This window comes from Sceloporus undulatus, chromosome 7, assembly GCF_019175285.1.
Source record: "Sceloporus undulatus isolate JIND9_A2432 ecotype Alabama chromosome 7, SceUnd_v1.1, whole genome shotgun sequence".
Lineage (NCBI taxonomy): Eukaryota > Metazoa > Chordata > Lepidosauria > Squamata > Phrynosomatidae > Sceloporus > Sceloporus undulatus.
Window position 1 is genome coordinate 48,523,530 of NC_056528.1, and position 21,056 is coordinate 48,544,585.

At 44.4% G+C, this 21,056-nt stretch overlaps 1 protein-coding gene across 1 annotated transcript in view; it reads right to left on the reverse strand.

The window, feature by feature from the left end:
* Window positions 1-513: 513 nt before the first annotated feature.
* The window catches only part of CHRDL1 (chordin like 1), a 31,479-nt gene continuing 10,936 nt past the window's right edge, over window positions 514-21,056 (reverse strand). The window contains exons 5-12 of the mRNA XM_042477809.1: window positions 13,607-13,752; window positions 12,864-12,957; window positions 12,263-12,330; window positions 8,532-8,706; window positions 4,931-5,125; window positions 3,551-3,718; window positions 2,856-2,945; window positions 514-1,839 (exon numbers count right to left, since the gene is read on the reverse strand). Coding sequence (XP_042333743.1) covers window positions 1,709-1,839; window positions 2,856-2,945; window positions 3,551-3,718; window positions 4,931-5,125; window positions 8,532-8,706; window positions 12,263-12,330; window positions 12,864-12,957; window positions 13,607-13,752 — 1,067 coding nt within the window. The 3' untranslated portion in view covers window positions 514-1,708. The remainder of the gene's footprint in view (window positions 1,840-2,855; window positions 2,946-3,550; window positions 3,719-4,930; window positions 5,126-8,531; window positions 8,707-12,262; window positions 12,331-12,863; window positions 12,958-13,606; window positions 13,753-21,056) is intronic.

A 21,056-nucleotide genomic window follows, 5' to 3' on the forward strand; every position in this document is an offset into this window, starting at 1 on the left:
TGTACGGCGGAGCAGAATGTGAACTCTGGTCTGTTGGAGATCTTGTCAATACACCCTACGGGCTCTTGTTTTCTTGGCAAGATTTCTTTAGAGTAGGTTTGCCAATGTCTTCCTCCTGAGCTCAAAGCGTGTGATGTGCCCAAAGACGTCCATGGAGAGGGGTGAGGGTTTCCATGGCTGAGCTGAGGTTCAAACCTTGGTCTCTCAGAGTCCTAGTCCAACCCTCAAACCACTACACTACGCTCTCATATCGGGACTGTAGCCGGGAGCAAAGGGATGAAACTCACTGTGCTTAGTTAGGGTCCTGATCTAAACCAGGCCCTGCCACAACAGCTCCTTTCTTGTCAAAAAAGGATGGGTTAGAATGAAGAGGCAGCAGGTGGAATGGAGGGAGAGAAGACATACTTGACTTTTGCATCACCAACTCTTACTCGACGTATCTCCCACCCCCCAGTTACTTTTTCTTTGAAGGCTTCCAGATGTGTATCTTGAAGGCTAGGTAGCCCTCTTGCTGACTGTTGCTCCCAAAGAACAACAATGGCATCCTGGTACTCTTACACATTTTAGCATGTAACGTGTCATTAGACCCGAGGAAAAGTGTCTGCTGGCTTGAAGTCTCACTTTACATTTCAGATTCTCCAATATCACTGTCCCTTAGTAGAATGTGGGCATGTCTTTTGGCAGCTGAGACCATCTCCTTCCTAATTTCCCTAACCCTGAATCATCTTGGGACTTCTCAATCAGTGCAGGTGACATCGGCCGAGATCCTGTATTGCAGAGAATAGTGTGAAAGATCTATAGGTAGAATTATGCTATGTCTCTCTCAGTTTCCAACCCCTTGGACTCACTGTTTAGTTACTGGAGTCTTCCTGGCCATTCAGTGACTGGCGGAGAAGTGTCTGGCTCTGCTCCTGTAACTAGATACAAATGGATGACAGCAATCACTGAGAAGTGCTACAGTCCTCTGGAAGTCTTGGTATAGTATGCCATTATTTTGCATCTGGCAACAGGGACAAAACCAGACTCTTCTCAGATTCCTTCCATTCTCCACCAGCCACTTTATAAGCCCCAAGGGAGAGTTATCCCAGCAAAAATATTGAGTCCTGGGGGATACTTTGGCTCTTGCAGCGGGAGGAATAGAAGACCAACCTCTGCAATGAAAACAAAAAGACATATGCAGGTGTATGTTAAAGGTTGTGTATGTCACTAACAGAATGTCAGCTATTGTCTTTAACTAACAACTATTAGCCTTTTGCCTTTTTGTCAGCCTGGTACGAATTAACTTTCCCAAAAGCAACAACCCTTTACATGGAAATAAACCCTCCTGTTCTTTCTTCCAAAGAGCACCAGAACTTGAAAAATAAAAATTATTGGACTACAACAACCATAATCCCCCCAGCCCCACTGTTGGATAGTTGATGTGGGGAGTTTTAGTTTGACAAAACCTATCTTTTCCAAGCTCTGAATAGTGCAGAGCCTCCTGGGCTTTTTGCAGCAGGGAATAAGGGAAAGTTGGGCGGGGAGAAAGATTTAAAGGCTTGAACAGATCTATGCAGAAAGCTGCAAGTTATGCTGGGCATGAGATGAATATTGTCTTGCATGGTAAGTTTGGTCTTTCGGGCGCTGGCAAGCAAAATCAGCCCGCAGTCCAGCTGCAGATCCACGCCTTCATCCGCTTCCTTGCGTTTCCCTTTTCAGTCTGGCGTTTTTAACAGTGGTCCTTCTCAGACTTCTCGAGATACAAAACCTTAACCAGATCTTCCAGTTCAGTCCTGCACAACCGACTCTCGCACATCTGGCTTATCTGAGCTTCTCCTTCGCTGAAGATTCTCCACTGGCCTAAAACCGACGACAAAAAGCAGAGAGCAAACCTTACTACGGTTTCAAACATGGAGACACCCGTGAAGGCACAGGACACAACAGGGGACACTGGGATGCATTGGCAAGGGTATCCGAATGACCCAAAAATTGATGCCTATTTATATTGAACCTCCAGCGTGGAGGGAAACTTGGCTGGTTGGTGGTGCACTCCTGTGTGCACATCAAAAATCTTGTTGTGAGTGCTTGAATGGGCAAAAAGGGGATCAGCATGGTGCATTAGCCACCCTCTGTGTTCGGTCATCCAAGGCAATTTGTGGTTGCACCAGCCTCTAAGATAGCCCATTTCTCTCTAAGGGATGGCATACTCCACCCATCTCTTCCTATTAGATATCCCTGGAATTGCAAAGAGATGGGTTAAGGGAGCCTGGCTTTGCCAGGAGTTTCCAACTTCTCAACATATTCCAGCTTTTGACATTCAGTGAACATCTATATACACACCAAGAGCTGAAGCGAACTAAGGGATAGTTTTTTTCTAGCCAAATTGGTCATATAAACAGCCCCTTGATTTACAATGAGGAAACAAAAGATCAGGATGCCATTCCAAAGCTTCAGCCCTGGCATTTTCTTGCCAAGATGCTAGATGCAGACAAGGCTGGCGGATTGGTCTAAAAGCACTGAATCCGGACCAGCTTAGTTTGCCTTCCCGAATGTTTAAATCCCAAACTTTGCCCCCCCAGATATTTCGGACTTCAAATGTCAGAAGCCTCAGCCAGCCTTGGCTAAGAGTCAGGAAAACCGGGAGGTGAAGTCCCAAACATCTGGAAGACCAAAGTTTGGGAACCCCTTCTTTAAATCATAATGCCTCTATGATAATACCATTTTTTTTACCAAAGGGTAATTTAAGAATACTCTCCAATTTACACTTAGCTGAGAAGAAATCCCACTTGAAGTCAAAGGAGAAAAAGGATGATGCTCTCTCTTTCTGAAACTTATTTGGTTTTTGGTACAAAGCCAAAATGCAGACACTGACTTACTCAGCGTGGTCTTTGTGATCTTCTTAAAGTGGGGAAGTTGTCTGAATGCAGCCTTGGACACCGTGTCCCTATTGAAATGACTCAGGATACCTGCAAGGGGGGATAAACAGTTAAAGGGCACATTCATCTAAGGCCCCATCTCTTCTTGACTTTGGCCCTTGAGCATCTTGGTGATAATTGCTTTGATTTCACTTTCAGCTTTCTTTTTTTCTATACGGATTCATGACATCAGAGCCCAATCTGATATTGCCCCTTTGTTAGGGTTGCCATATTCCAGCCCCTCATATTCGGACATCTAATTTGCACATTATGCAAATTACTATAATTATGCCTATTATTAATTTGCATTCTGATCATGCACATCAACCGTTACCGGTCCCACTTTGCCCACCCTTGTCTTACAGCTAACTGCATTCTTTCCTAATCCAGCAAAATTGCTTGCATGAATGAACATCCCACCTTTCTCCCAATCTAGGGACTCAAGGCGGCAAACAAGAACAAAACAATACAATTTAAAAACAACACAAAACATTAAAATACATAAATATAAAATTAAAAAAACAATTAAACAATTTTAGGGATTAAAACAGTTATAAATTAAAATATAATACATTAAACTACAAACCGTTAAACAGACCAACAGGGCTCCCTGCTCGCCTCTGTTGATCACTGATGGAGAACATAACTTTGCTCACCTTTCCTAATGGTCCAGACATGGACTTCTACCTCCGACGGCTGATCTCTCTCCAAAGCTATTTTTCGGATGGTTTCTCCCTCTTCTGCCAGAACAGCTTCATAGACCGGCAGCGTCTCTTCGCCGCAGAAATATTCTTTGCTGTCAAGCTCCTGGCTTTCAATTTCCTCTGCAAGAGAAGCAAAAGTGATGGATCCAGGCCTTATTCATTTCTTACCTCTCGCCATCACCTTTTCTCTGGCAATGCATACACTCCTTACCTCCACATGTTCTCATAACACGGGATGGATTTTAATCATTTAAAAACAACCTCAACCGATCCTCAAAGGCTAGAATATAAAGGTTTGTGGAAAGATAGTAAAGAGGGTCAGTAGTTCCCAACCTTTGGGCCTCCATTTGTTTTGGACTTCAACTCCCAGAAGCCCCAGCTAACTTGGATCTAATCAGGAATTATGGGAGCTGAAGTCCATATTATCTGAAGGACAAAAGGTTGGCCACAACCTACAGATTTCCTATGCATTTATTTATTTAGCACGATTGGTGTACAGGATGTTATAGTTATAGACACCTTATTGTAAAATTGACCCACGGAAGCCCTGCTAGGGGAAAATGCATGGCTTAGATGCCACTTAACTTGGGAACATCTCCTGTTTGAAATTGTTTTAATTGTGTGAGTTGTTTAATTCTATTTTATATTTGATCTATGTTTTTAGCCAAACTGAACTCATTTTAATTTGTAGGCCTCCTTGAGTCCCAGTTTTGGGGAAAAGATGGGGGTATAAATAAAGTCAATAAAGTCAACCAATCCATCAATCTGAGGAAATGGACCTGAGTCTATGAATGCTTATGCTACAACTTCTTTTGCAGTTAAGTCTCTCTTTCTGGGAGAAAGGTGGCATAGAAATGAAATGAAAAGAAGATGCTACAGGATATAATAATAATAACAGGTCATGGGGGGGGGGAATCTCTTCCAACTCCATGATTCTATTATTATTATTGTATTATTATTATTATTATTCTAGAGTAGCCTCTGCTAGAAGCAGGGCCTTTTATGTAGCAGCTCTAGTATAATGGTTCTCCCTTCTGCAGCCTTTGCATGCCTGAATCCATATTCAGTTTAATACTAGTTTGCTCTCATTTACTTTGTGTACAGCTGTATAGTTGCTTTCTGTTGGTGGGAGTGATGATCATTTTAATTTGCAAGTCACCACGGCATTTGGCTGAGCAGCAGCCGATCAATATGCAAACCAGCAAGCAATCTGAAAATAGCCTCTATATAAGGTGGGTGTTTTGCAGAGTATGGTTTTTTAAGTGTTTCACTTTTTGACATTGGATCATGGTAAGTATCCCCTTAAACTCAAAGCAACGTTGTCACTCCTACCTGGGCAGACTTTGCAGCACTTTCCTTCTATTTTCTTGGGCTGCTTGCAGGGATACTGATCCGGGCAGTTGATTTTTTTACATTCTTGCTTGGTGACGTTGCAGGTACACAAAACGCACTCGACAATTCCATAGGACCGCAGGTTAGGATGCCAGGACTCCCCGTGAGAATAGGTTTTGCCATTGGAAACACACACTGTGATGGAGACGGAAAAAACAACAACAACAACAGCATAGAGATATGAGATACCCACAATAGGGACATAGGGCCTGAAATATCAACTCTTGGCTGCATATACTGGGCTATTTTTCATGACCCATCATGGTTTTGCAATGATTTGCCATTGTCTTTCTCCGAGGCTGAGAGAGTGTGACTTGCCCATGGTCACCCCTTGAACAAATCCTGCCAAGAAAACCACGCTAGGCTTACCTGAGGGTCATCACAAATTGGAAAGGACTCGACAATGGGAAGTATGTTTAGGATGCAGGGTTTTTAAACTGACTTTTGTGCTACTAAATACTGTAATGTGAAACGTTTGTGTGCCACAGCCGTACATGCCGAGCGGCGAGAAATCTCCAAACCAAATCTGGGAAACCCATTTGACTTGGCTGTCGTCCAAATGAGCCTTCTGGGCTCTTGGAAACATCTGCAGCGAGCTTCATGGTTGCTGGTTTGGAATTCCAGGAATTTGGAGTTTTATAGTTCGGAGCCAAACATACGACAAGAAACCTTTGACATCTGCAGGAGTCTCCCACCCGGTGAAGTGGCATGTCCCTTCTTCCACTCAATGAAGTGGCCATTCAACTTGGTAGCCTCTGATCTATTTTAGATTAGAGATTGAATCTCTGTTTGCATCATGCAATGGTCAAAGCGTAACCCTAGTCAATGCTCTCCCATGATGCCACCGCTCTGTGCCATTATACCTCTCTTTCATTTTCTCTCTCTCTCCATCACTATACCATCTCTATATAATATTTCGATGTCTATATCTCTTTCAAATATAGTATCTTCTGTGCAGGTGCAGAGTGTTTTATTGTCACTACAGATGAAGTCTGTATGTGATGTAAATGGAAGGACATGGTTCTGAGGCACAATTTAGGTAGGTATTTTATTTGTCTGGTTTGTAAGCCGCCTCGATCCTGGTGGAGATTATTATTGTTATTGTTATTATTATTGTTATTATTATTAGTAGTAGTAGATACACCCCAAATCATTTGTAAAAATGGACATCAGTTAAGACTCTCCAGTCTAACTTTAAGGGTGGATTTTCTTAGGGTTATATGCTAATGTAACCGCATCACAGTAGCATCACTACACTTCCCAACATTGCGCAAAGTATGCACTACTTCCTTATGCAATGCTTCTGCCAGGCTACACAATCAGTGTTGAATGGGAAAGGTGGGGTTCAAGTGATTAGGGACAGGGAACATTTCTCAAAATGGGACCTGCTTTGGGCCTATATTTTCTGGGAGCAGTGGCACAGACAAAAATCTTGACAAGTGAAATTATTTTCAAGATGCAGGATGGCAACAAACGGTGTGTGTGTATTAATCTTAGTATACTGTATATATTCATGTGTAAATCTAGAAATTTAGGTCAAAAATTGACCTCCCAAAAAAGAGTTGACTTATCCATGGGTCAAAGTAAGTACTGGAACCATCCCCTGGTGAAAAGCAAGAGTATAATCTGTCCTGGAAGCATCAACCTTCTCTATTCTCCCATCCATCCAGCCTTTGTTTTTGTTTTGCTTTGCTTCATCCTATAGAGCCTTTGCTATATGCCCCTACATTTTAATCTCGACTTATCTATAGGTTGTATCAAAATCCATAATTTCATTCCCCAAACTTGCGCTCGATTTATACATGAGGTCGACTTATAGTCGAGTATATATGGTATACTCTTCCAGCTAGAAAACTCAGGCTGCCTAGGGAAGGTGCTTCTTTCTTCTGTTTTCATATACAGTGGGACATAAGACCCTTCAATCCTATATGGCATTCATGTTGGTGGTTTTTCAAAGTCAGCTTTCTTGTTAATTCATAACACTTGCATTAATTGGACTGGGCAAAATATGTGTGTGTGTGTAAAACCCTGTGAGGATTCTTGTTTCCATCCAGAGGGGATTTTTTTCCTCCTAGGAAGGAGCACCCAAGCTCTTGAAAGCATCCCCCCGATGTGGTACGGCGCATGGGAAATGTGCTATTCATTTGGTGGCTTTTTTTCCCTTTTTATGTACCAAAGCAAATCAGTTAGAAATTGCTTTGATGATATCTTGGTGTGTGAACCGGAGGTCGGAGACACCCAAGCGGGCGGGGGACGTTGGGCTCTGAGATCCGACATGAAACACCGGCCCGCCCGCAATGTTATTCCATGATTGTTCAGGTGGATAATAAAGACTCTATGGCCAACATTCCTTCAGGGAGTTAATACCTTAAAAGATTAGTTGGCCATAAATCAAAGGCTTTTAACATGTTGCGGGCCACTGTCGAGAGACCATGGACTGTTGGTTTTGCATTGAATTGCTTTCTCTACATCCAAATCTTTGTTTAAAAGAAAACGTACTCTGGGTTTCACTCTCCAAATCTTCAGGGCCAGATCATTGAAATACCACTTCATGGAGAATAGGAGAGTGGAGGGAAAGGACTCTGCTGTGTGGGGGTCCATAGGGATGCAGTGGCTTAGTGTTTAAGATGCCAATTCTGATGATCGGAAGATAGGAAGGTTGGCAGTTCGAGGCCTGAGTGCTGCATGATGGGGTGAGCTCCTATCACTAGTCCCAGCTTCGGCCAGCCTAGCAGTTCAAAAGCATACAAATGCAAATAGATAAATAGGTACCACTTTGGTGGGAAGGTAACAGCGTTCAGTGGAGTCATGCTGACCACAGGACCACCAGAGCAGTCTTTGGACAACACTGGCTCTTTGGCTTAGAAACGGAGATGAGCACCGCTCCCTACAGTCAGTTACGACTAGACATTGATGTCAAGGGACTACCTTTAGCCTTATGTAGGGGTCCATAGGTCTCTAGTTTGGGGTGGGCAACTATGCAGGGCTATGGGATATTTTTCTACCTTGCGTCCATTCACTGGGCTGCAGTGGCACATTTCAGCATACTCAAAGTGATGAGACATCATACCAGGCTGAAAAGCAGAATACTAGAGTGCAGTGCTTTGTTTCTTGCATATTAACATCCTCAAGAATCCCAGAGATAGCATAGTATAGTCTTCCCTAATCTGCTGCCCACAACAGACATATTGGAATGAAACTCCCATTGGCTCCCAATAGCATGGCCAATGGCCAGGGACGTTGGAGTCCAAGACATATAAAGGACACCCTGTCTAAGGGGTCCTCCAATCAAACATCACCCAGATCTGTGGTCTTCTGGGGTTTGTGCCAGTACTACTGGGTCATTCTGTTCCAAAAATTCTGTAGGACAGGAGTTTGCAACTTGTAGTCCTCCTAACGTTGTTGGCCTGCAAGTGCCATAACCCTAGCTAGCACGAGGAACCATGGGAATTGCAGTCCTGTGACCATGGTGGTCACTCATCCCTAATCCAGGACGCCAGCACCCAACCAGATGAATGCTACTAGGAGGATATCAGTTTACCTCGTCCATGTTTATGTTTGTTGTTGAGGACAATCTGAACAATGGTCCCAGAAGCTTGCTGCAAGTCCGGTAAGGCTCCTCTGTTACTTCTGCCTCCAGCGAACCGTGGGATGTTGGCTGCCTGCCTGGGACTGTTGAGCGGTGGGTCATAATGGGACCGATGGGGAGAGTGCCTCTGTAGGGAAGAGAAAGCAAGAGAGCAGGAGTGAGAGATTGTCATGAGAACCAAAAATTCAGGAGGGTGTTTCTATGACCTTTGTTGCTGGAGCCTCTGTTATCAGGAACACAATCCAAACGGCTAACTGTGTCCTGTTTCTCTTGCAGCAAAACCTCCCAAAGGATCGCACAGCACCTTATAGGCCAATGCATTTATTGTGGCAGAAGCTTTGGGTTGGGCTACAGCCAGCTCCATCAGAGGCAAGCAGTGGTCAATGAAGATGACGGACAGATGCATGGCATCATAAAATAAATAAGCCCCAGCAAAAATACACAAACACTGGGAGATACATTTACAATGAGTCAGGGAAACATTTTCGGTGGGTTTGTTTTTTCACAGTTAACGTGAATGACTGGGAGCCCATTTCAAAGGTCACAGAAATGGGCAAGCTTCTGAGATCATTAGATCTCTTCAGCAGGCAACATGCTACTTTGGGGAACGCCTGGGTTTCTTTTCCTTGCCGAGTCAGAAATCCTTAAGTCTATTGATTCCAACAGGCATGTGTTCATTTAGGTCTGTTTTGGATTATGGCCATTACTCTGAGCAATGGGAAATACACACACACACACACACACACACACACACGTACGTTCCGGTGCTAATCGGTCTTTGTTTGCCTTTTGTTATGTTTCACTCCTAAGATTTCAAAATGCGGCGCCTCGGCTTCAAATGGCACTGTTATACCAATCAGTTCTGCTGGACTGGAAATCTGAGAGTAGGGTTTCACAATGCAGAGACCAAACTCATTGCAGAGACAGGTTTACTCCCTTGTTAGGAACTTTTCAGCCTGCCTTCCCTTCAGGCAAAACCTCTCCTCTGAATGCCAGCTACTTTCTGCATTCGGGCACGGTTTTGTTTGTGGGTGGTGGATGGATGGATGGATGGATGGGTGGAAACTGGCATTTTTTGGTCTTCTCTAGCCAGAGAAGAAAGGCTGACTGAGGCTTTTCCAAACCCAGATTGCTCCAGAGGTTGGACTCCGAATCCCAGCCTCACTAGCTGGCATGATGGGAGATGATAGTCAAACACATCTGGAAGGATCCTGGTCAGGAAAGGACATAAAAAGAGCCTTGTCGAATCAGACCAAGGGTCTGTCAAACGTGGAAAACGTAGGCTGGAATTCTCTATCGTGGTCTACATCCTGTTGCTTTACACAGACTTAGGCTATTGCCGCGGTGCAGAAATAAAGCATTTTGACACCACTTTAACTGTTGTGGCTCCATCCTGTGGAATCTTGGGAATTGTAGTTTGGTGGGCTATTCAGCCTGGTCTGCCAGAGAGCTCCGGTGTCTCACCAAACTACAAAGCTCCTTCTAATGTTCAATTGAAATCAACTCTCATGTAACTTAAAACCATTAGACCTAGTTCTATCCTTCCAACCCCAGATTCCTCCAGAGGTTGGACTCCAGATCCCAGCATCCTTAAAATACATACATACATACATACATAACCTCTGAGGCAGCAAAGAACAAGCCTGCATCCAATATTTAAAGAGGGCAATTGTGGCATCCCTTAGTCTTCTCTTCACCAAGCTGAACATGCCCATCATCTTCAACCTCTTCTCATGTGTTTTGTTCTCCATGCCTCTTATCATCCCTGTTACCGTTCTCCAAACCCAACTCCAACTTGTCTATATCCTTCTTAAAATAAGGTGCACATAACTGGATGCCCTACTCCAGATGATGTGTGACCAGCACTTAATATAGGGAGACGATCACTTCCTTTTACTTAGAAACTGATTCTATTGATGCCAAATAAAACATTATTGTATATACTCGACCATAAGTCGACCTCATGTATAAGTCGAGGGCAGATTTTGGGGTCAAAATTATGGATTTTGATATCACCCGTGGATAAGTCGAGGGTAAAACATAGGGGCATGTAACAAAGGATCTAAAGGAAAACAATGGCAAAGGATTCCCAAAATCCCAGCAGGCATTAACTGTTTGTGCTCACATTAAAGTTGGATGGATGAGAGAGTAGAGGAGAGTCAATGCTTCCTGGTCAGATATAGTATTGGCCTCCTTGGCTGCATCATCATGCTACTGGCTCATGTTCAATTCATGCTCAACAATAATCCCAAGGTCCTTTTCATATGCACTATCGCTAAATAAAGCATCCTCTATCCTACACTTGTAGTCCAGGCTTGCAGGAAACAAATGGTTGCTTTAAATAGGCCTTTCTCCTGATCCTGCAGAGGGTTCTTTTCCTTTTCAGCACTCCATCCCAGATCATCCCCCCTTAAACCTCGCCTGATTCAGTGGCCACAGAAATGGATCTCAACATTGTTTTGATTGGCAATTCAGTATGCTCCAACCACAGAAATAAGCATAAGCAATCTTCTACGTTTCCCCAACCGCTATTTTTTTTAAAAAAATTCATCTTTTGCTTAAACAAAGGATGTTTCCTACCCTTCCCTTGGCCTCCAAGGCAGAGATGTAAAATATACTCGAGCCATTGTTTTCATTCCAGCTATTCATGAGCCACAAATGAAGATGCAGGCACCAAAAGGATTTTGTACCAGAAGGAAAGGGAAGAAAAGATAGGAAGGTATCAAAGAAGAAAGCTTGGAAACCTAGAACTTCCAATTAACTAAGCCATTTACTCAACTATCAGATGATTTCTCAGTGACAAAGATGAGATACTACATGATGCACCATAGTACACAATACTATGCTGTGCACAATAGTACACAGTACTACGTTATAAGGTTGAAACACTTTGGGCTTTTTAAGAAATGGTTTTTGGACCATTACACAACACATGGGACTTTGGCCCTGTACGGACCGGCCTGAAAGGCTGGCTGGGGGCAGAGTCGGGATGTTGCGTCCACATGGCGCACACCCTGACTCCGCCTCCAGGACGCCATGATGCTGTGCACTACTCCGCACGGCATGTGGCATCATAGCATTCTTCCGGTGCTGAGTCCGCATAATGCAGCGCTGAAGGAGCTCCATAAAGACACATTGCTGCATTTCAGGGAACAAAAAGGAGCTACTTTTTGCGGCTGCTTTTTGCGCCCTGGAAAGGCCAGATCAAGGCCATGGCATGTGGTTGCCGCAGCCTCAATCTGGCTGAAAAAGGGGTGGCCTGCACAGTCCCTTTGTCTCCTGTCATTCTTATAGTGTAGACACACACATACACACAAAATACTACACTATATACCAGCAGTGGCCAATGTGAGGCCTGTGGGTCTCATGTAGTCATTAGGTCAGCCCTGAAACCTTCAGAAGCACCCTCTAAACCCTAGAACACCCACATTTTAAAATATCTTTTTGTACATTTTTAGTGACCAAAGCAACCAAAACTGTCCACAAATGCATAGGCTTACTTCCCCCCCACTTTCCAGAGAGAAGTGGTGCTACGTAAATGTCTGCCAGAAACGCTCTGGGTTGAAATGGAATAAGTGCGGAGTTTAAAACACAATAGACACTTTTTGACTCAAGGGATGCTCATAGCTCAATAGTGAGCAAATTTCCTTTCCTTTGGATGGGAACGTTAAGAGTTCACTTACGGCTTCTCGGTTGGCTGGTTGCCGAAAGATGTCACCGTCTGAGTTGTCCCACGATAGCTCCCCATCTCCTGCAAACAAGAAGACAAACAGGTCAATAACTCCTTGGAGCCAGCAGTGGTCTGTCCAAGTGGTAGTAAGAGAAATAAGAAGACAGAGATACCAGAACCATGTGCATCCTATGGAATCCTGGGATTTGTAGTTTTTGCAAGGCCACTAGCCTTGAAAAAAGAGTGCTGATGCCTCACCAAAACTACAAATCCTAGGATTCTGTCAGATGGAGCAGCTAAAGTGATATCAAATTGCATTTTTCCCCCCAGTGTACATGCACCCTCTGTTTTCCAGGATAACAAAATGGTACCAGGTTAAAAGCAAAGCTTGCTTTCCTGGAAAGTGCCCTCCACCCGGCGGGAAGTTATCCTCCAAAATTCAAAGGATGACCACAGTGTAGTATTATCATTATGGAATTCAGTTCCTGAGCCTGAAACAAAACAACAGCATGCAATTTCTGTGGAATTTCATGCTTAACTGCTCATCCCTCTCAAGGCATTGATAGGTTGTGTCTGGCATGCAGAAAACAGTTTTCCTTTCCTCTGTACTTTACCTTTGCAAGCTGGGCAACACGATTCAGGCACAGAGACTGGGGAGGAGCAGGTTAATTTGGGACATGTCTTCAAGCCACAGTAGACATTTCCTTCCTGCCATTAGACCAAGCACAAAATAAAAATCAAAGAGAAAGAGATACACAAAAGGCCAGTTAGTGGGAAATATAGACACACTGAACTCTATACAGTAGAGATGGTTGTCATGACAGCAAATGGTCCAAAGTGCATTCTCTACCTTTTATAAAATGCTCCTGAAAGAGCTTTTAATTATCCACAGGTACAAAAGGTCTGGAAGCCCCATGGCATCCTGTTGCCACTGTCCTTGTAAAAGACATATGCAAACTGGGACACTGAGTAGTGGGTTTGCAAAGTTCTGAAGCAGCCCAGTGACATGAACAAGCCCAAATTGACCCAGGGATCCATCTACGCTGGAGAAGATGGACCTTGTGGTCCTTTCCAACTCTATTATTTTATGATCCCTATTTACAATCCCACGTAGGGACACCATATAGACTGGTTGACTCCTCCATCTCCATTTGTAATATGACCGTGTCCTCCACTGCTTCAGAGGGTAGCTAACACATTTGGCAGTGCAGAGATGGTGGCATGGCACGACACACAGAAAGCTCTGCCCTCCAAATCCTCTTGACTGCTCTTCAAGGGCAAATGAACATCTGCGCATCACTGCGCCTAACAGTAGGGCCAGTCCCACATCAACATTTAATGTTGTTGCATTACTTACAGAACAGCTGCACTGGGCACACTGGTTGGGTTGCCTGTTTTGGAAGAGTCCCTCCGCCACAAACATCTCCCCGTGATGGTAGGTTGTGCCATTGTATTCGCAGGATCTCCCTGTGGTCTTACTGCCCATGGAGAAGAGAGAATCGTCTGGAAAAGAGTGCCAAGGGGAGGAGGAATCAATCAATGAAACAAAACTTAGTTGAGTGACTCAACTTGGTCTCTTCCAACTCTGTGATTCTATGATTCACTATGACTTGAAGTCAGGTCCCCTGCAAGTTGCAACCCACAGAGCGCACATTCCAGGTTTATTTACTTGGGATAGCTGGTGAGACAGACTTATCTGCTGTCTCTTTTCTCTGTTTTATTGCTCATGCATGCATAGTAAGAGATTATGGAGGCAGCTGCACTTTGCCTTGCCTGTTGCAGGTAGACACACATGGCCACAATAGGATCACCTAGAGTGGAATCCCATCCTTCCCCAGAATAAACTTTACGGCACTGTTTGCTGCAGACATGTGCTGCAACTCAGCACTGAAAGCCTGTGTTTCTCCAGCCCTCCTTCACCATCCTCCCAATACTGATGCTGCTAGAAAACGTTCAGGTGGGCAGAGTGCAAAGAGAAAAAACAACGACTGGGTGAGGGTAAAAAGATTTTGTAAAAAGGAGCATCACTGTTGGAGACATTGGGGTAAAAATGGATCACTTTTCTCAGTATATAGCAAAACATGGTACTTTCACAGGCATTTCTGATACGCACAATTCCTTGGCTCCCAAAATTTTGCTGGCTACATACCCTGGAATGTAAGCTCATTAAAGCTCCCAGGTATTGGAACCATGACAGCTAATTGTTTATTGGTCTTTTGGCCATGCTTTGGCCCATTTAAGGGAAGCAAATGCTTAGCACTACAAGCCTCATTTTAAAGTTTAAAGCAGCTACTTCAAGTCCCATGCTAAAGCAACTGTACATTTTGTCAACTAGGGAGCAAACAAGGTCAGAGTACCACAACATCAGTCAGTCGCCCAAAACAGGAGAATTTGCATCCTTATCTCTCACCTGGAGATAACCCCAAAAAACTTGGGGCCCTTAAATCTGGCAACCCTAATAGTCAATGCCCCCAGGCACCACTTTACCATAGGAAACTCTATGGATTCCTAATAGTGCAATGGGACAATAAACAAGCGGATACACAACCGGTTGCATAATGTTGGCATTCAGTAGAAGGTGTGGTAGTGCAACCACTACAAAATAATGTGAGTGTAGATTTAGCACAATATAGAGCGGGAACCTAGGTTTGCAAATTTGCAGGGATGTCCTGCAGTCTGGGAGCATGACAGGCTCCTATTTCACACACAACCCGCTTCAGTCAAAAACGCTTCTCTGGGCACCAATAACAAACTTTTTTTGTTTGCTGAAACCCAGATAATTTTGTCATGCAAGGAATTCATTGGATATAGAAGCTCAGTGCGGCACAAGACTGTTTTCCTTCCCACCTGCAAAATGCGTAGATGGCTTCAAACCTTTTTCATCCGTGCCATAATATCATGTCAGAAAGAAACCCTCCAGAATTATTCTGCTACTGAGGAATGCAGGAGAGGGTTTTGCTTGCCTTGTTGTCGTTTCATGCATCCAGCTGGGCATTCAACCAAAAGAGCAAGAGGTTTCAAATTATAGACATGTGAGCTAAAACGGCGACATTTGGAGGGCTCAGTTGTAAACCGTTTATTTTGGCACGCTGGTGCCTCCAGCCTTTGAATACCCTTTTGAAGTCAGGTAAAAATTAAATGTCAGGTCGCTGGTGTTGTACGAGAGGCATGAAACCCAATACGCTTCAGTCTCATACGCGCAGAGGAGTCCCTACGGCTTGGAAAGCACATTTCGATATCGATATGTTCTTGGTGAGTTTTTATTGCCACAAAGCCTGTGCCCCAAAGATTAAACATTTCAGCATTTTGGAGTCTGCTTTCACAGCAGGCACTGTGCCATTCAATAAGAGGCACGAGGGTCACACAAAGCTACAATGTTCAATGCAAATTCAGCCAATACCAGCAATCTGGGCACATGTTTGCACAAGTGGGGATTCATGGGAGCACCCCTTCCAGATACTGTGTTTCTAATCCTTTTTCACACTATACAATTACAGCACTTTGACACTACTTCACTGCCGTGGCTGCACCCTACAAAATCCTGGGTTTTACAGTGTGGTGTAGTGTTTTCAGTGTGGCACTGTGACTCTGGAGACCAGGGTTCAAATCCCAGCTTGGCCATGGAAACCCATTGGGGGAGCTTAGGCAAGTCACACCCTCTCAGCCTCAGGGGAAGGCAATGGCAAACCTCCTCTGAACAAATCTTGCCCTGTCTGCATGGACCAAAACCATCCTCCCCACATTCCTATGTCAAATAGTTCCGACAGTGTAGGGCTCAGTCCCTGGTTCTGGTGCAAAGTGTCTGGACAACATCTGGCCAGTTCGGCATCAACCCTGCCATATAGCTCTCTTATAACAGTTTAAAATAGCATACCTTTTGCTTTTGATCTTCCCAGAAGATCCAGAGTCCTCTGTTGTGATGCCAGGCAGCTGTTCACAATGTGTCCTGCTGTGCCACATGGCGCCATCACCAGTGGTGTGGGTTGCTTGCTCTCAATTCATAATGAGGTGGTTAGCCATGTGATTGACGCTGGGCACCTTATTCTGACCTTACAGTGAATGACTTGCGTCAGTGGTGCTGGGGTGGCACAGTGGGATGTGCATGTGAGCAACCACCTGGCATTGCCACAGAGGGCCCAGGTAATGGGGAGACATCACAGGAGCTCCAGGGCCATTCATACGGTCACCATAAATGAAAGCTGACCTGGTGAGATTAACAAATTTCTCTTACTCCGTCATCTCCATCATCAACAACAAATTTCCCTTCTTATCTCCATCATCTCCATTATCATCCCTTGCCCTTGTCCATCATCATCACCACTGCCACCATCTTCTCACTCTCTCCTGCAGGACAAGACCTCATTGGTCAAGCAATTCAATGCTCCATGGACCATCTGGAATACCCCTGTGGAACCAGTGGATGGAGGATTTGTGGTCCAACAAAATAATATTGCCTAGTTCAACCTGGGTGTTGCTGTTGTGTACCTGTAGGGGAACCAAACTTATCACAAAGGCCCCTGGGACTGAGAGTATGTGACTCGCCAAAGGTCACCCAGTAGATTTCCATGGCCAAGTAAAGATTTGAACCATGGTCTACTGAGTTGTTGCCCAACTCTCAAACCACTACACCACACTGGCTCTCAAGCCTGGTAGTAGCACCCAATGAGTTCAATGGGGCTGATTCCTGAGTAAAGCTCAGAGTTGTACCATAAAGCATGTTCTGCTTGCCCTCACCTCAATGCTTCTTTGGTTTGTTTCAGCCCCAGAACATCTGGGGAGATAAAAAATCAGGATCCTATAGTCACTTCTTGTCGCCAGCCTTACAAAAAAGGTCTTTTCAGCATCAATGTTCAAAGTCACCCAGCCTCAGTTACTGAGAGGGATGGGATCCTTTCCTGCCAAATGAACCCGCAGCCATACTGTTGGTTGCTTCCAGATGGATCTTGACAGCCAGCCTGTTTTACAAAGCATTGGCTTTGCAAAATGCCAGTTCTGTTAATAATAGCTGCATAATCCAGACCTAAAATGTGGAAATGCCTGGCCTCTAGATTTCTTGGATGGCGGTGGAGGTTGGAAATAACAAAAGGTTTTAAGGTTGTCCTCCAAGAGCTTGGGACTTCAGCTCCCAGAAGCCCCAGCCAGCTTGGTGGACAGTCAGGAATTCTGGGAGCTGAAGTCCAAAACATCTGGAGAAACAAAGTTTGGGAACTGCTATAAAGTGGACTATTGAGATTGAATGACAGTGTAGTGAAGTGTAGTGGTTAAAGCAAAAGACTAAATCAGGGCAATCTTCCAAGGGCTTTTCACCATCCTTGCCAAGGAAAACTGATGACAGAGTCACCCTAAGTCAGAAATGACTTGAAAGCACACAGCACAACACAACCCACACAGAAACCCACAGGATGACTTTGGGTAAGTCACACTCTCTCAGTCATTTGCAAACCTCCTCTGAACAAATCTTGCCAAGAAAACATCTTGAGAAGCTCGCCTTATGGTCAACAAAAGTCAGAAACTATATGCAGACACACAACAAGCACAACTGTAATAGAAGGGTCTGATGACCATAAAAAAAGACCTCAAGGTCTGCATGTCACTCAGCCCCAAACCTGATTGAGGGGAACTTTATGTCAGTTGCTATATTTCTGCAACCTGACTCAACCTGACAGGTTGTTGTGAGAATGTGGGTAGGCTTAGACCAGTGATGGTGAACCTTTTTGAGGCCAAGTGCCCAAACTGCAACCCAGAACCCACTTATTTATTGCAAAGTGCCATGTCCCTCTGGCTTTCTAGTAGCAAACACTGGCAAACTCTGTGCTGGGATGATGGCACATGTGCCCACAGAGAGGGCTCTGAGTGCCACTTCTGGCATGCGTGCCATAGGTTCGCCATCACTGGCTTAGACTATCCAGTGCAAAATCATCATCTTCATCATTATCAGAAGCAGCAGCAACAACAACAAAAATGGAGCCAATGCATGCAAAACAAGTTAGAAATGTTAGCTCCTTTCATGGTGCAAAATATTTTGCTTTGTTTCAAAGTAAACTATGTACACAACCCAATGTGAAAGGAAGGGAAAGACTGAGTCACTGGTGTGGCCAAGACAACATGCAACTTATTCTGGTCTGGAGAGGCCAAGACATCAGCCCACATGTGCGAAGGGCAGGCGTCTGGGCATCCTGGCTTGCATTATCACACAACAAAAGCTCACTGTGATCTTTTTGCAACAACATTAGGACTGGGTGAGAAATACTTTTCCATTCATTTTTGTCCTCCGCCAGAATGTATCCGCTTTGCCCAAACCAAATGCAGATCGGAATGCATTCTGCAATGTGAAACTTGTAAGTTTCCGAGCTGGTGATGCAACAAGAACAAGAACATGATAAAAGCGCACAGACTGGAAAACCGTCCACAAATACACCGTGACGAATGAAAGGAAACAGTTTCCTAACATGAGCACAATTACTAGCTGGCATCCCATTAGTGGCATATGTCAGTGTAACACCAGCTTGATCCAAAGTGCTGGTCATGACATATAAAGCAGTGATCCCAAACTTCAGTCTTCTAGATGGTTTGGACTTAAGCTCCCAGAATTCCTCACTATTGTTCAAGCTAGCAGGGGCTTCTGGGTGCTGAAGTCCAAAACATCTGGATCCCAAAGTTTGGGAACCACTGCTAGAAAGCTTAGCTCCAGGCTAACCTTCCCAATATTCTAAATGATCATACAATTACAATTGCAAAAGCTTCAAACAACAAAAGACTGCTTTTGAAAAATCAGAACCAGGGCCACACATTTCCCCTCTGATTTTATTGATTTGATTTGATTTTTTAACAAGGAGCCTGCTTTTATATTAATTAACGTCAGAACTACTGGGCGCTGTTGTTTTCGGAGCAAATGGGAAACGTTCCAAGGACTTACATGGCCTTTGAAGAAAACCAAGGCTCCATCTGTAGATAAATTTGACTGCCTGGAGTTTCAGCTCCCCGTCCTTAAGCAGACTGTAATTTAATATTTAAATAAAATACAAAGTGATTTGGGCAGGGGCTCAGGATTCTCTTTCTAAACTCGACTCATGGAGTTTGGGTTCCTTTCTTTTTTTATTCTGCAGCTGAAAGCAGCGAGAAGGGATTGGGAAGGGATCCAGCGTCAACTAACTGCAAATGGGGACGCTAACTGCCTCCAGATGTGCGCAGCCTTAAGAGACAGGTGTCAAACACATTAGGCAGCCCAAGGCTTTTTCGAAGGCAACTTCAAGGGTTCTTGTAAGCTTGCAAAAGCCCACCAAATCCAGCGACTTGTCCTTTAACACAGCCAGCCGGTAGCACAGCGGAGATCACCCATGGCTCGGAGTGATTAAACCAGCGGCACGGTACAAAACCAAACCACCTTGGCCTACTACTGTATCAAGTTAATGGCGAAGTTTCAGCACTCGATGCTCAGGTTTCTGGAATGAAAGCTAGTCTTCTAATGCTTTTGCCTTTATGGGTGTGCAAGCGGCTTAATTTCCTGTGTTTGCCTTGTTTGAAAAAAGAAAACAAAAAACTAAAGGCATAAAGGGGAGAAAAGAAGTTTGATAGACACAGATGGGTGCACCATTAAAAGGATATTCTTCAGTTTGCATTTGTTAAGGCTGGGAGATAATTTTTCTCAGAGGGCAGCCAACAGCACAGATTTGATACCTCTCTTAAAGTCTCTTTAGTTGCCTCCTTTAGATGCCACAGAGATTGGATACGCTTCCTAAAATCTCCTTAGATGCCACCTTTAGATACTACAGAGATTGGATACTTCTCCTAAAGTCTCATTAGATCCCTCCTTTAGATGCCACAGAGATTGGATACCATCTCCTAAAGTCTCTTTAAATGCCACCAAAGGCTCATGAGAAAGTTTGTTGTCACATATGGTCTGCAAACACCAGGTTATTTGTCACCAGAAAGGTGCCCACACTACATAATTACAGCATTTTATAGCTCTAAGATTCTAGGATTTATTTACTTATCGGGATCCGAACTCCCAAGAATGCCACCATGAGGACCAGACACTTAACCACTAGGGTAACAACCCCATTTTCTCACGGCCTGCCATATTTTCCTGCTTTGAAATTAAGAGAGAAACCTTTTCTGCAAGAGGAACTTCCCAGAGCAAGGTGATTATTCTGGATGGGAGAAGGAAGATTAGACCTAGCCTGATAGGCAGGCAGAAGCAGAGTGGAAGGTGAGCCCTGGTGCCACAAGGACTGAGAAGGAAGGAGGAAGCTAACTAAGTAAATACATAGACCTCCCTGGAGATTCATTACAAGCTGCAGCAATAAATCAAAGAAGCTTTAGAAACTATAGCATGTTGGTGCTCTAATAGCACAGCTGGGGATCTGTATACAGCTCCTTTCTTTCTGCTGGAGCTGAGCTGTTCAAAACTGGAGAATCTGGACCCTCGTCTCCAGGCTGACCTATGAAAACTGGAGTCTCTGGGCCAGGCCCTGGGATTTGGCAACCCTACCACAACAGAGTGAGTCTGTAGCCCCCTAGAGAAGATTGAACAAATGCCCCTTTTGCAATGCTGTGTATTACCTTTTTAATAACTAGAAATGGGGAGTCGGGGAGAAGGCGTCCGGAGCTGAGGGAGCGCGCCCAGCCTCCCAGACGTGAGGCCATGTCGGGAAATTTTGCAACCCACCCGAGAAAGATCTCGCTTCGTCTGCATGGGTACAGTGGCTCTTAACAATGATGTATAATAAATGTACAGTCTGGGGGAGTTTATTATGCAGGGTATGACCCAGTTTATATAGCCATAAACATTGCCAGCTCTCTGCTTC